Below are 12,955 nucleotides of genomic sequence, written 5' to 3'. Positions count from 1 at the left end.
TATTGTCAGACGTTTTGTTAACAGCTCGTTCTGCTGCAGTGATCAAAGGAAATACGAGAAAACCTTGACAAAAGGACTTTTATTGGGAGAATGACAAACTGACATCTCTTAATTAAACGTGTTTTTTTTTTATGTTGATATGTTGTTAGTAATAGATGCCTTTTAGAACTGATCTTTTGTTTTTGTTTCTATTTTTTGAATTTACTTGAGCTGTCAAATTGGAAAACTTGGTCCCCACAAACCACACACACATGTTGTTGCTCTGTAAAGTCCTTCTGTATGTAAGGCTCTGATTTGAAAAACACCAGAAATACACTGACCTCTAGTGGCCACAGCGTCTCTAAGTTATAGCCTTTCAACACAGGCTATTAAATATACCGTGTAAATATGCAGTATGAATATAATACACCTAACTATTTAAATAAAGCAATAGATTCTTCCTTTATTAAGTGTTTCAGATCATTGTTATGTGAACTTTATGGTAATGTTAGAGGCTGTAGTTTTAGCTGAACTGTTTTTTCCACTTTCTTAGAAACATGTCATTCTTTATCCCCCTTTTTTTAATTCATACAGCCCTATCCATTAACTCATTAGAAGTCACATAATATAAACTGAAATAATTGAATAATAAGTAACAACAGTGAAATAACAAATACATAAATTAAGTGTAAAGGATGTGTGATCAAATCTTGTTTTAGGAGTTCATTTGTCCTCAAGTTGTACTTTCTAAACAGATGTTTTCCATCTTAATAAGTCTGTGGGTGTGACCTTTTTCCACTTTTCTTTTACTGTTTTGTTTGTTGTATGAATGACGGAGATAAAGTGCCTAATTATTTTGTTTGTTAGTGATAATAAAACTTTAAAACCTCATTCATATGGCTTATGGTGATATTTGTATTCATTTTTACTTCTGAGGCCTATATCTGTAAATGTTTTTCTGTTCCAGCTCTATAGAGGATCTTTGGTTGAGTGGGAGTTAAATCTACATGTTGCTTCCCTTTCCAGTCAAAGATTGTCTATGCAAGAGGAGGTTTCACGTAGCGGGTAAAAAACCTGTTCGCTCCTGACCTGCAAAAGTGGGCGTTCACCTTCAGTGTGAGCTTTTGGGTTGAGTTAATTATCAAGTAACCAGATAGCTAAGTCCCTCCTCTTCCAGTGGACCCCATTGGACCTTATTTTGTAAAAAAAATTAGTACGGTAGTGAACGGCGAGAGGCAAATTATTTTTTGATCCTGTTAGAATTGAGCCATGAATTACACATATGATGTTAGTCAGTTCATAAGGTAATTTTGCAAGTGAAAAAAAGTCTCAGTTTGTCGTAGTACCACCTAGTTTTGTGTGAGACAGCTTGGTAAACTACATATCTCGTCTCTCACAGTATACGTCACCTTACTTGATGCTAGGCTAGCTAGCTAGCTTAGCTATGTTCCACAACACATGCAACAATATCTTAGCTGATGTGTTTTATCCAGCGTCTTTTTATCAGCTGAGAGGCAAAAGAACGAGCAAGATCCGCCCTTTGTCCGAGTACCGTTACATCCCGGTATGAATCACACCGACATCGTCGCTTGAAGGCCCGGACACACAGAGTCGATAATCGGCCGTTGGACTGTCTGGCGAGGTCAGTGACTTGAGTCTGTTCGGTGTGTTCCGTGCCATCGTCAGTCCGAGGGGCCGTCGTCCGTCATTTTGGCCGATTTGACATGTATAATCGACGGGGCGGGCACTGCCGGCAGTCAGACTCAAATGACCCATCTGATTGGTGGAGAGCTAACCCGGGAACGGGGAGCTGAATGAGCGTGACTAGAGTCTCTCAAAATCTGACGAAAATCTTTTAAACTGACTTTTGTCGATCTGAAATGAAGACAGATTCTGCAACTGTACGGCCTATTTCTCGCTGAAAATGTTTTCAGAAACACGTTTCGGTGAACTATTTTAGTCCAATATGAGGTCGTATTCTGACCATAGACAGTATATAGAATGGACCAACAGATCCCGTTGCTCTGGATGGAGACCAGTGAAGGATATTAGAAGCACTTTCCCGGTGATGGCTGAGCGTTACTGCGCAGCCTCCAACTGAGAGAGACAACGTAAATGTGACGTGAGCAACCTGTGTGAAAGTTGTAAGTCTTCTGGTAGCTGTACCAAGAGAAATCTCAATCATTCCCAATCTTACAGAGATGGAGAGTAAGGACATAACATAGGCACAGGCTAATTATTGATCACTAAAATGCTAGTTAACATTAGTAATTAAACTTAAACAGCTAATGGAAGTCCAAACTGCCTGCGAGCTTCTCCTGTGCTATACGGTAATTCCACTACTGTGCGACAGTAAGTTGCGTGATTATGACACAGCCTATTTTTATAAAAACGTCTGCTACGGAGCCATAACGTGAGGTACAAGGTAATGGAGCCTTTTATACATTGTTGTGTTTCTTTAGAAATAAACAACGGACAAATAGAGTCTTTAAACGCTTCAGATGTAAAGTTATTCGCTGTCAAAGTGGCGTCAAAATGAATGGGAGTCAATGGGATGCTAACGTCGGGTGATCGTTTGGTAGCATCAAAATGGCGCCATAGGAGGTTCGAGTTCTGAAGCAAAGCTGTACAAGCTGCCATGACAGTCTGTCTTTGAATTTCCGGAGAAACCAGACCCACGTGACGCGTCCGTCCAATCAGCTGCCGGTTTTCATTTTTGGACGACAATACAGATTAGCGCCGCCTGCTGTTATGGAGATGTATTACGTCTCGTTGCTTTGGTGTGTTCAGAGGTACTTTTTTGACCAACTCGGGGACACTGATCAGTCAAACTCCCTTTCTGCCGAGGGTCAGTCGTCTGGTCTGTGTGTCTGCAGCTTTAGAGAGACGTCACTTATGCAACTTTGGGCTTAGGAGTCTTTCTAATTAGGCCTGCATACTTTCAAAATCTGTATAGCCTACTTCAACAGTTTTACAACCAACTCAGACTTTCTCACTTGCAGTGACAAACATATGTGTAATTCATTGCTCAATTCAAACGGGATCAAATCAATTTGTCTCTCCCCGTTCACTACCCTTCATACTTTTTTTTTTCCGAACTAAGGTCCCACGGTGAAGGGAAGGGACAGTCTTGCAGTGGTGAATGTAAAACTATACAGAGGACATGAAAATCTGAAGGAAGCAACCGAACTATGAGATTTTAGCTTGTATCTTAGCAGAATACTGAAAGCAGCAGAACTGAGTACATTTTAATGTCTGTTTATTTACCGCAAGTTTCGTTATCACGATATTCAACATCGAATATCGCATATTTCCTCATATCGTGCAGCCAGCATATATACTGATACTGGTTTCTTTTTTTACGTAAAAATATCATATTATGCAGTACAGTACTACTCAATTTAAGATTAGGACATACATTATTGATCCTGCAAGGGGAAATTACATTTTTCCACCCTGTTGTTAACAATGGTATAAAAACTATTTAAAATTGGCTCCATATTGATGAACTACAACATTAAAATGCTCTTAGATACAGTCTTTAGCGATAAAAAACAAAACAATATAATGATAATACTTCTGTACTTTTTGATTGCGATTGAGTATTTTCTAGACCACTTTTAGGCTACTTAAGTAAAGGATCTGATGACTTTTTCCACCACTGGTTGTTTGCAACATAAAATATAAAGAAGACTCGCAGTGTTAAGTGAGTGTTGTGGTTCACGAAACACCGACAGAGTGAGACCTCTTGCTCATGTTCTCTTATCTGTGGTGCCGGCGCAGCTACAGGTTGCTCACCTGTGTGCTGCTGGAGCGCTCACTCACAGAGCGCGCGAGCTCCGTGCAGCAGCTAGAGCATCGGGGGCGCGCTTCCATTCCAGCACTCATCCCCGGTGCGACGGAACGAAGCATGAGGCGACAACCTTCGACTATTAACCGTTAATACTCCTCCCACCTCTGGGGGAAAAAAACCCGTTTATTTCGGGTCGTGGCTTCAAACACTGAACGACCGCAGCAGGGAAAGACCGTGGGTTGGCAAAGTGCAGCTGTTAACGCCACGTCGACTAAAACAAACAAACTAAAGCTCACAAGAGTTGTTTCTCTTTTTCTTTAGAAGCTTTCTGTCTGAACCGGAGTTTTTAACGCCGTGAACCATGCTGGACCCGTCCTCCAGCGAAGACACCGGCGGGGAGTCCGACCCAGAAGTTGTCCAGGAGACTGCAAGGAAACCGGCTGCTACCTCGGCGGGGAAACGTGGGAACAACAACAGCCGGGCAGGCGGCCAGCGGCGACAGTCCCCTGCACCTGGAGGTGCCCCCGGCAAAGGTGCTAAAGACAGCAACGCTACAGTTGAAGAGGAAGAGGAGAGGAAAGAGCGCGAGCGGATCCAGAAGGAGGAACAGGAGAGGAAAATTAAACTGCAAATGTATGTGTTCGTCCTGCGGTGCATAGCATACCCGTTCAACGCCAAGCAGCCCACCGACATGGCCCGGCGGCAGCAGAAGGTGAGTCTTTGCCCAAACAACATGCACCTGTTGTCTGGTATGAAGGGACCTGCTAGCTAACTTACTTCCATTAAAGATGTATCCATTGAAAGCTTACTCTCTTACCTGACAAAATATTTTGAACAAACATCAAAACTTTGAATCTCTGTGAAATCACAAATAGCTACTGATTCATTCGGCATGTTTTTGATTCACCACGAATGACTTTTTTTCTTTTTTAAACCAAATTGTTTCTATTCTCTTCGATTCTCCTGTTGCTTCCACATTGTCGCCGTACTGAAACACTGCTCGGAGGGCGACGGTCACCATTGTGATCCAACTGTTACATTTGAAATATCTCTCAAACAAGCGCTAGATATTGTATAAAAAATATGCCGAATTCAACATCCATCTGACTTATTTAATGTTATGTTTTTCAGTCGGTTGTGCTGTGTGTATCCGCTTGGTTCGCCTCATTTACATTTTAATAAATCCGAAAGGAATCTGATATAGTGGTAAAGACATTCGGGGGAACCGCAAGTATCGTTTTTTTTTTTGCGTTTTGTTAGCACATGTATGCTCTAAAAAAATAACAGCATGTCAAGGAACCAACCACGCTGTTACATCATTATTAACTCATTCAAAGCAGGTTATCCATGTATGCAGCTCAAATTAAATCGAAAATTGGGGTGAAATACCATCACAAAAATAATTTCAATTCATTTTTGTACTTACCATAAGCACAGTACAACCTGTATAAGTGCCAAGAGCCTTCACAAACAAAACCAATGTTCTTCTTAAAATGCCTTGCAACATTAAACTTGCTTTCCTGGGGGTCAATATAACAACTATTGATCGTCACTGCACTCTACATGAAGGTAGTTCAGTTTAAATAACCTTTAGACATGGATATATGTTCAGTACGAAGATGTTTGGTCTTTTTTTCCCATGCGTTGGATTGCAGGATGCATTGAAGCAGCCACCCTTGGCTGCACCACATTCAAGGACCATTCAAGCTGATTTGCTGAATAGCTCTCCCCGGGTTTGTCCACGTTATATTCAGACAAATACATTTCTGCTGTGCTGGAGGACAGCCTAGACCTGCGAGCTCTCACTAATCAAACAAGCAGGGAAGCCAGTTCCGACTGAAGAACCCCCATGTTCTCCTTTCCCGCTGGGAAGCTTATTATTGAGCGTCTTGTGGTGTTTGATTTCAATATGCAGACGAGGCGTTTTCACTCAGCGTATTTGTGTGTGAGAGTGATGAATATGTTCCGACAGAAGGCAGACGTGGGAGTTTATTTGTGCCTAAGTGTAAGTTCAGAATATTAACACCCGTGTCACAATAATGAGACAGAAACTTGAGATCCAGCAGGAGGAATTATCCTCTTTTGGAGTATTTAATTTCACTCCAAACGATGCTGGAAGTCCTGCTTCTCGCCGCGCTGATTCATAAATAATGTGAGTGTGAATTCATTTAAAGACTGGAGAATGTGGCATAGATTTCTTGTCTTGCAGAGGAAGTAGAGTTTCTCATGTAGCAGTACTCCCTGGTGGGAGGCGGCAGTCTGCGTGTCTGTGTGTGGTGAGTTGCCAGTTTGAATCCCTTGTCTCTTGTCCAGCAGACTGCTCTGGATCACTGCGGGATGGAGGAATCAATATAACAGGATAACATTGGCAGGAGTGGATCTATCTCCAGAGGAACAGAGGGAAACCCAATAGAGAGAGCAGATCCGAGAAGTTTTCGTTGCATTTCCACACCGTTGAGACGAGGAATCCTATCCAAATCTAGTTTGTTAAACTAGTATTTGCACTAACTAACTAATACTGACCTCTGAGCAGGTATTGACCAGGCATGACAGATCCACCGGGCTTTTATCGATTGGCGATCAGATCGTATATCGACGATTAAAGGAATGATGGGCGATTGGTTCTAACTGCGCCTATATTAAAGCGATTTTTAACTAACTTACTATGAGAATTAGGATGTATACAAGTAAGATCTAGAATCTGTACTTGTAGATAATGTAGGTGTGCGTTCAGCTAAGCTGCAGCACGAGTTTGTCGCCTGCAGCCCTTCATCTAACAGCCCACTGTATCTGCTTCCCCTTATTGACCTTCTGCGACCCGCCTCTTCCTTTCGTTTGTTCCACTTCTGGTTTCCCCCCTCTTAGCTTCCGGGTTTCTGTTACCGGCTATTGTAAATACAAGTAAAAAGTTGCGGAATCTGATCGGTTCACAGAGCTTCCTTTACATTTCTCAAAGTTTAGAGAGCCAGTGTACGTAGTGTCAATGAATTAGAGCTGGGCAATATATCGAGATGATATCGTGATATGAGACTAGATATCGTCTTAGATTTCGGATGTCGTAATATGACATAAGTGTTGTCTTTTCCTGGTTTTAAAGGCTGCATTACAGTAAAGTGATGTACTTTTCTGAACTTACCAGACTGATCTAGCTGTTCTATTATTTGCCTTCACCCACTTAGTCATTATCGCCACATTACTGATGATTATTTATCAAAAATCTCATTGTGTAAATATTTTGGGAAAGCACCAATAGTCAACACTGCAATATCGTTGCGGTATCGATATCGAGGTATTTGGTCAAAAAATATCGTGATATTTGATTCTCTCCATATCGCCCAGCCCTACAATGAATTCCCCATCGTTGTTGCAGTAGTCACGCTGGAACCGCTTAATGCAGAGCTAAAGGTGATGCTTAAGTGTCCGTACATTAGAATGTTAGAATGCCTTTATTGTCATTGCATGTTTAACATTTTTTTTTTACAACAAAATGTTCCTGTCTCTCCATAAAAGAAAAAAGCTGTTCCCATTCAGACAGTCGCATGCTCACACATTCATCTGTAACATGTGCAGGACTTTAGTGTGGAGTGGTGCTAGAAAGGATTATTTTTAATAAAACCATGTTCATCTTGTCAGTGAACATTGCCTTTGACCCTAACATGATGTTCCTGCTCCGGTTTTTCAAAAAAAAATAGAAATTGACTGATTTTGCTATACTCAGTCCCTCCAGAAAAATTCCGCATATATATGTGGGGGCCGCATTTTTTCAAATATGCCGCATAATTTCAGCGCAAAATATGCGGGGCTTGCGTGATTTCATAATCCCCGCATTTCCGTTGCGAAAAAGTCACATGTATATCTTAGCAGAAAGTTGAAAAATGTTGCGTTGACTTCACACAAGAGCAGCCATTTTCCCCTGTTGCCATGGGAACGTTATGAAGTGACGTAATTACGCGACGTGAACGTCATCGAAAAGCTGCAAACCCCGCCATGATGAAACCGCAGTTTTCGCAATTTCATCGCATTAAAATTGCATAACTATCCCGCGTATTCCATCACATATTTTAAGAAAACGTGACGCATCATCGAGGAGTTTTGCCCGCAACAATCACAAAAAAGACTATAGCTCCCATCTGGAAGAAAATGGAGGCACCTACTGTACAATTGGTGCTTGGATCACGAATATGGCTCAGTGTATGTCCATGGAGAGATTAACTTATCAAAAACAAATTGGGGGTGTATGAGAATCTCTGGAAACCATTTGGTCGTCGTCTGTTTCCTGCTGGCCGCTGCGCCTCCGGAGGGGGAGTTAATGATGCAAGCCGGTGCTTAGTGCACAAACCCAGCCTTCAGCGGCTTCACTGTGGGCCTCCGTGACGCTCACACCTCGGAAAAACACATTAATGATGACAGGGGTTGTTGTGTTGTATGTGGGGGGGAAAGAAAAATCAGATGAATGCCCTTTATCTATTTCTGTATGCAGAAAGAAATGACAGAAAAAAACAAACCAATCTGCTGCCACATCTTTTGACTTTTTTGTGATGTAGCCTATTCTTGATGCCACATAGTGAGTCATATTTATGAATCCTTCTTTAACTCAAAGTTAGGAGCCACATGCCCTCTGTAGGTGAAGACATTTCCTTTACTTTGAAATAACTAACTTCTGCCATTGAACGATTGTCAAAAATGATCTCACCTCAAAGTCTATTTAGTATCTGATCGCTAGCTTTCAATCAAAAACTGAGGAAAGTTCAAGCACACGTTCAAGAGGATGTTAATTTGCTTAGAATATACACTACCGGTCAAAAGTTTGGGGTCACTTAGAAATTTCCATTCCAGACAGAATACCAGCTGAGACCAGTTGCATTGTTTTTTTAACCAGGGCAGCAGTTTTCAGATTACATTATGTGCTTACATAATTGCAAAAGGGTTCTCCAATGTTTTCTCGGTTGGCTTTTTAAAATGATATCAGATTAGTAAACAGAATGAGCCTTTGGAACACTGGATGAATGGTTGCTGATAATGGGTAATGTAGATATTGCATTAAAGATCAGCCACTTGTTTCTACAACAGTCGAGAACCCTTTTGGAATTATGTAAACACATAATGTAATCTGAAAACTGCTCCCCTGATTAAAAAAATCAATGCAACTGATCTCAGCTGGTATTCTGTCTAGAATGGAGTGGAATGGAAATCTCTAAGTGACCCCAAACTTTTGACCAGTAGTGTACTTTGTACAATTCCATGACAGCTAGGCAATTCTGATTATGAAGATTATGTGATATAAATCAAAAAGCTTAAACATCGACTGAATAGAGCTTTCCAAGATCTAATTTTTCATAGAAATTTACTGAAGGCCTATTTTATCTAATTTTATCAAGTTAATTTTTAGTTGAAGGCTAGGATTAAAATGCAAAAAACTTTTAATCAATTGACAGCCCTGTTTTTTATTCATTACTTTCCCCTTTAGTCATATATACATTTTGTATTATTTTTGCTGACATACAGGATATCTGAGATGGTGTAATGTATTGACATCAGTTCGCTACGTAGAGCTCCCACACATATGAATCCGACAGACGGTAAAACCCTGACGGCTTTGGAGGAAGTTTTGTAGTGAAACTGAAGTAGAGAAACCAGCCGTGCAACATCCAGTTTTTCCCTTGTTTACATAGGTTGGATGTGGGACTGAAGAAGCTTTTGGCTTCCTTTCGGCTTGTTACTTAAAGGATCTTGTCTTGTCTGCGTTTTGTACAGCAGACACTTTCAAGTGTTAAAAGACAAACTCTTTTCATGCTCAGTTTATCTGTCTGAGGTTGTTGAAAGTCTTCTGAGTTGCGAGAAATTAATAAAGGGTGTACGTACATAATATTCTATTTTCTGTGTCAAAGGGCTTTTGATTTGTATTTTGTGAAAGCGTCTGGTTTTGATGAAATCTTCCAGGAGCAGATTGAACATGTTGTGAATCAGACGACAGGAAGGAAACAGCCCAGGTTTCACCCGAGGCCGTCAAGCTAAAACAAAGGATGTTTATTTCCCAAAGAGCACAGTGACTTAGGTTGATTCTTAATTCTAATCATTTACATGTTGAGTTGAATAAGCAGCTGATCAGGCTCTCCCCTTCAGAGCAACAAATCTGACCTGATCTGTGCAGGACTTCGACAAAACCACGTGGCGAGATGAAGTCAAGAATAGTAATCTTGCTTTTCTTTATTTCTTTCCTCTTTTCCCCCTTTAGTTATCAAGTACATTTTTTGGTTTTGCAAATCCACAATTTGTTTTGATTTTAAGGTCGCGATTCAATAACATTTTTCGATTTAAACATTTTTCAACAGGGATGGCAATACCACAATAAGAGCCACTAGACAGCAGAAGGGTACTTTGCAACAGTTTGGGTTTCTCAGTTTTTTTGTAGTGGCGCAATTGAATGCCTTAGTTGTTTGATTCCATAACTCACTCACAGGATAGGCAAAATGTTGCAACACGGTGACTTATGGGAAGCAGGAGGATTTTCCGGTTCTGTTTCTCTGTCATCTCCGACTATGGCAGTAGCCTTGGTGTCTGCTAACGTTACCCTGTGTCATTAGCTGCATGCTACTAGCCTGTAAGCTAACATTACCCTGTGTCTTTAGCTGCATGCTACTAGCCTGTAAGCTAACATTACCCTGTGTCTTTAGCTGCATGCTACCAGCCTGTAAGCTAATATTACCCTGTGTTTTTAGCTGCATGCTACCAGCCTATAAGCAAACGTTACCCTGTGTCCAGCTGGTTAGCTAACATTACCCTGTGTCATTAGCTGCATGCTACCAGCCGGTTAGCTAACATTACCCTGTGTCTTTAGCTGCATGCTACCAGCCTGTAAGCTAACATTTCCCCTGTGTCTTTAGCTGTGTGCTACCAGTGGGTAAGCTAACGTTACCCTGTGTCTTTAGCTGCATGCTACCAGATGGTAAGCTAACGTTATCCTGTGTCTTTAGCTGTATACTACCAGCCAGTAAGCTAACATTACCCTGTGTCATTAGCTGCATGCTACCAGCCGGTTAGCTAACATTTCCCCTGTGTCTTTAGCTGCATGCTACCAGCCGGTAAGCTAACATTTCCCCTGTGTCTTTAGCTGTGTGCTACCAGTGGGTAAGCTAACGTTACCGTGTGTCTTTAGCTGCATGCTACCAGATGGTAAGCTAACGTTACCCTGTGTCTTTAGCTGCATACTACCAGCCGGTAAGCTACGGTTGTTGTTGTTTTTTCTTCGGATGTGTGCAAGTAGGCGGGTGATGGAGAGAGAAAAAATACTGGGGGAATCGCAGATCCTGCTTCTGATTTCGGTTGTCGAAATAGAAAGCTTATTTCGATCAATTATTTTATTTTAAATTGGGCAGCAGCCTGAAGCTATGAAGGTTTAACTACCTCACTGCCTTTCACATCCACAGTGGAAAGCAACTTTGCTCAGCTACTTCTGAGCTCTTTCTCTGCAGTCCTGCAGAACTTCCGCCCGGCTTCTGTTTCTGTCTTCAGAAGTGGATGTGGAGCTGCTGCTTCCTCAGAAACCTGTGGAGCCTTAAAGTTTTCCCCACATCATTTTGAGTGAAGGAGTGAAACATGTATGCTGTGACCGCTGTTGACCTTGTGAGGCGTTTCTGATTTAAAATGTATTGAAATATGTCATCTGGATAAAGTGGTCTGAGTCAAGTATCAAATAATGGAAATGAGGGAATATTTATGCATCTATTTCTGTATTCATTTGTGCATTATATCTTTAATGACATTAGGAGGAAACTCCCACCTCCTTGTGTTTTTTTTTTGCCTCTCAAACATTGGAAGCCTCCAGGCTTCCCCCGGTGTTTCTGTTTTTGTCCTGTATCCAAGTGCGCCTTGCAAACCGTGCAGGGAAACCATAACTGCAGAAACTCCCTCCTGATGGAGACCCACACATCCCTCCCTGCACACATCTAATCCCCTGGCAGCTGTTTATTACACAAACAAGATAAACCCCATCTCCTCCTGCTTCTCTGCTATAGGGAAGCCACTTCTGCTGAAGAGGAGGCTTGTTTTTTTTTTTCTGCGGGTAGTGGGCGCGATTTTTGGCGACAGATTTGCTGGAGGCGTCTTCCGTCCTTCTTTGTCATCTCTCCTTCCCCTGTCAGATTCCCTGAGCGAGAGCTCTTCTCCGAGGGTTATGCAACCTCTCCTCCTCTTCCTCTTCCTCTCAGAGAAGTGAAAGGATGTCTCAGCAGGGCTCTAATCAGAGCAGGGAGCTTCTTGAAGAGCATCGGACAGCGAGTCAGCTTGGCCCCGGGGCCAAAGACGGCCCTCACTCAGCTCAAACTCCTTGCAGTCAGCAGTACATTACAGTACAGTACAGTGGGTTTAAAACTGTGTGTGGCTTTTTTCTACAAGTAGTATTGTAGCACGGTTACAATGTTGATCTGTGTGAAAATATGCAAATCAATTTTTAGGGCTGCAGCGGTTATTTTCACAACTAATCAATTAGTTGTTTGGGTCTATAAAATGTACATACACAAGAGGACACCGTAGAAAGAACTTTTCGCACAATAACGTCCAATACAACAACCCCCACTGACCACACAGCTGAGTCATCTCCTGTCTGACACATACCTGCAAACTAGTCGCTTTTCGGCGAAAAACGCCAGTTTGAATGGGTCATCCACTTGAAATCGTGTAGATCCGAAGAGTTTTTATTTGGGGGGGGACCCGGTGCTAATACGGCACCGGTGCCTTAACGACCGTTATCTACTGGACCGAATAGCAACGCGGATTTTGGTGCCTTATTTAGGTGCCACTGAAATGCCTGCGCTTCTCTCTGATGCTCCGAAAACGGACGTTAGAGGGAACTGAAATATCGCCGCACGGGACGCTAGTTCACACTATACTTAGCAGCGGCTAACGTTAGCCTACCGTTAGCTAGCAGCTGGAGTAAACACGGTTAAAATGCTGACGGCTAAACAGTGTAAAAGTGTGACTGTATTTCACTGTAAAGGTATCAAACACCAGACTGTAGCTGCCGTTGTCTGAAAAACACAGACTCAGCCTCGCCTCGCCAGCCTCGTGGTGCGTTCAAAGTTATTGTAAAATACCTTTTTCCCATCCAGTGGTTGTGTTTGTAGTTTAACAGGAATTTACTGGTGAAATAAGTTATTGTTCTTCCATTTTTAATAAATCATTTAA

The 12,955-nt window shown here is 41.9% G+C and overlaps 1 protein-coding gene across 1 annotated transcript in view; it reads left to right on the top strand.

The window, feature by feature from the left end:
* The first annotated feature begins 3,801 nt into the window (after nucleotides 1-3,801).
* cadps2 (Ca++-dependent secretion activator 2) overlaps nucleotides 3,802-12,955 on the top strand; it is a 232,684-nt gene continuing 223,530 nt past the window's right edge. Inside the window, exon 1 of the mRNA XM_078256450.1 lies at nucleotides 3,802-4,484. Within this exon, the coding sequence (XP_078112576.1) occupies nucleotides 4,134-4,484 (351 nt within the window). The 5' untranslated portion in view covers nucleotides 3,802-4,133. The remainder of the gene's footprint in view (nucleotides 4,485-12,955) is intronic.

The sequence above is a fragment of the Sander vitreus genome, chromosome 8 (assembly GCF_031162955.1).
Source record: "Sander vitreus isolate 19-12246 chromosome 8, sanVit1, whole genome shotgun sequence".
Classification (NCBI taxonomy): Eukaryota; Metazoa; Chordata; class Actinopteri; order Perciformes; family Percidae; genus Sander; species Sander vitreus.
The sequence above is the reverse complement of the archived record's forward strand: the minus strand, read 5'-3'. Positions and strand labels throughout refer to the sequence as shown.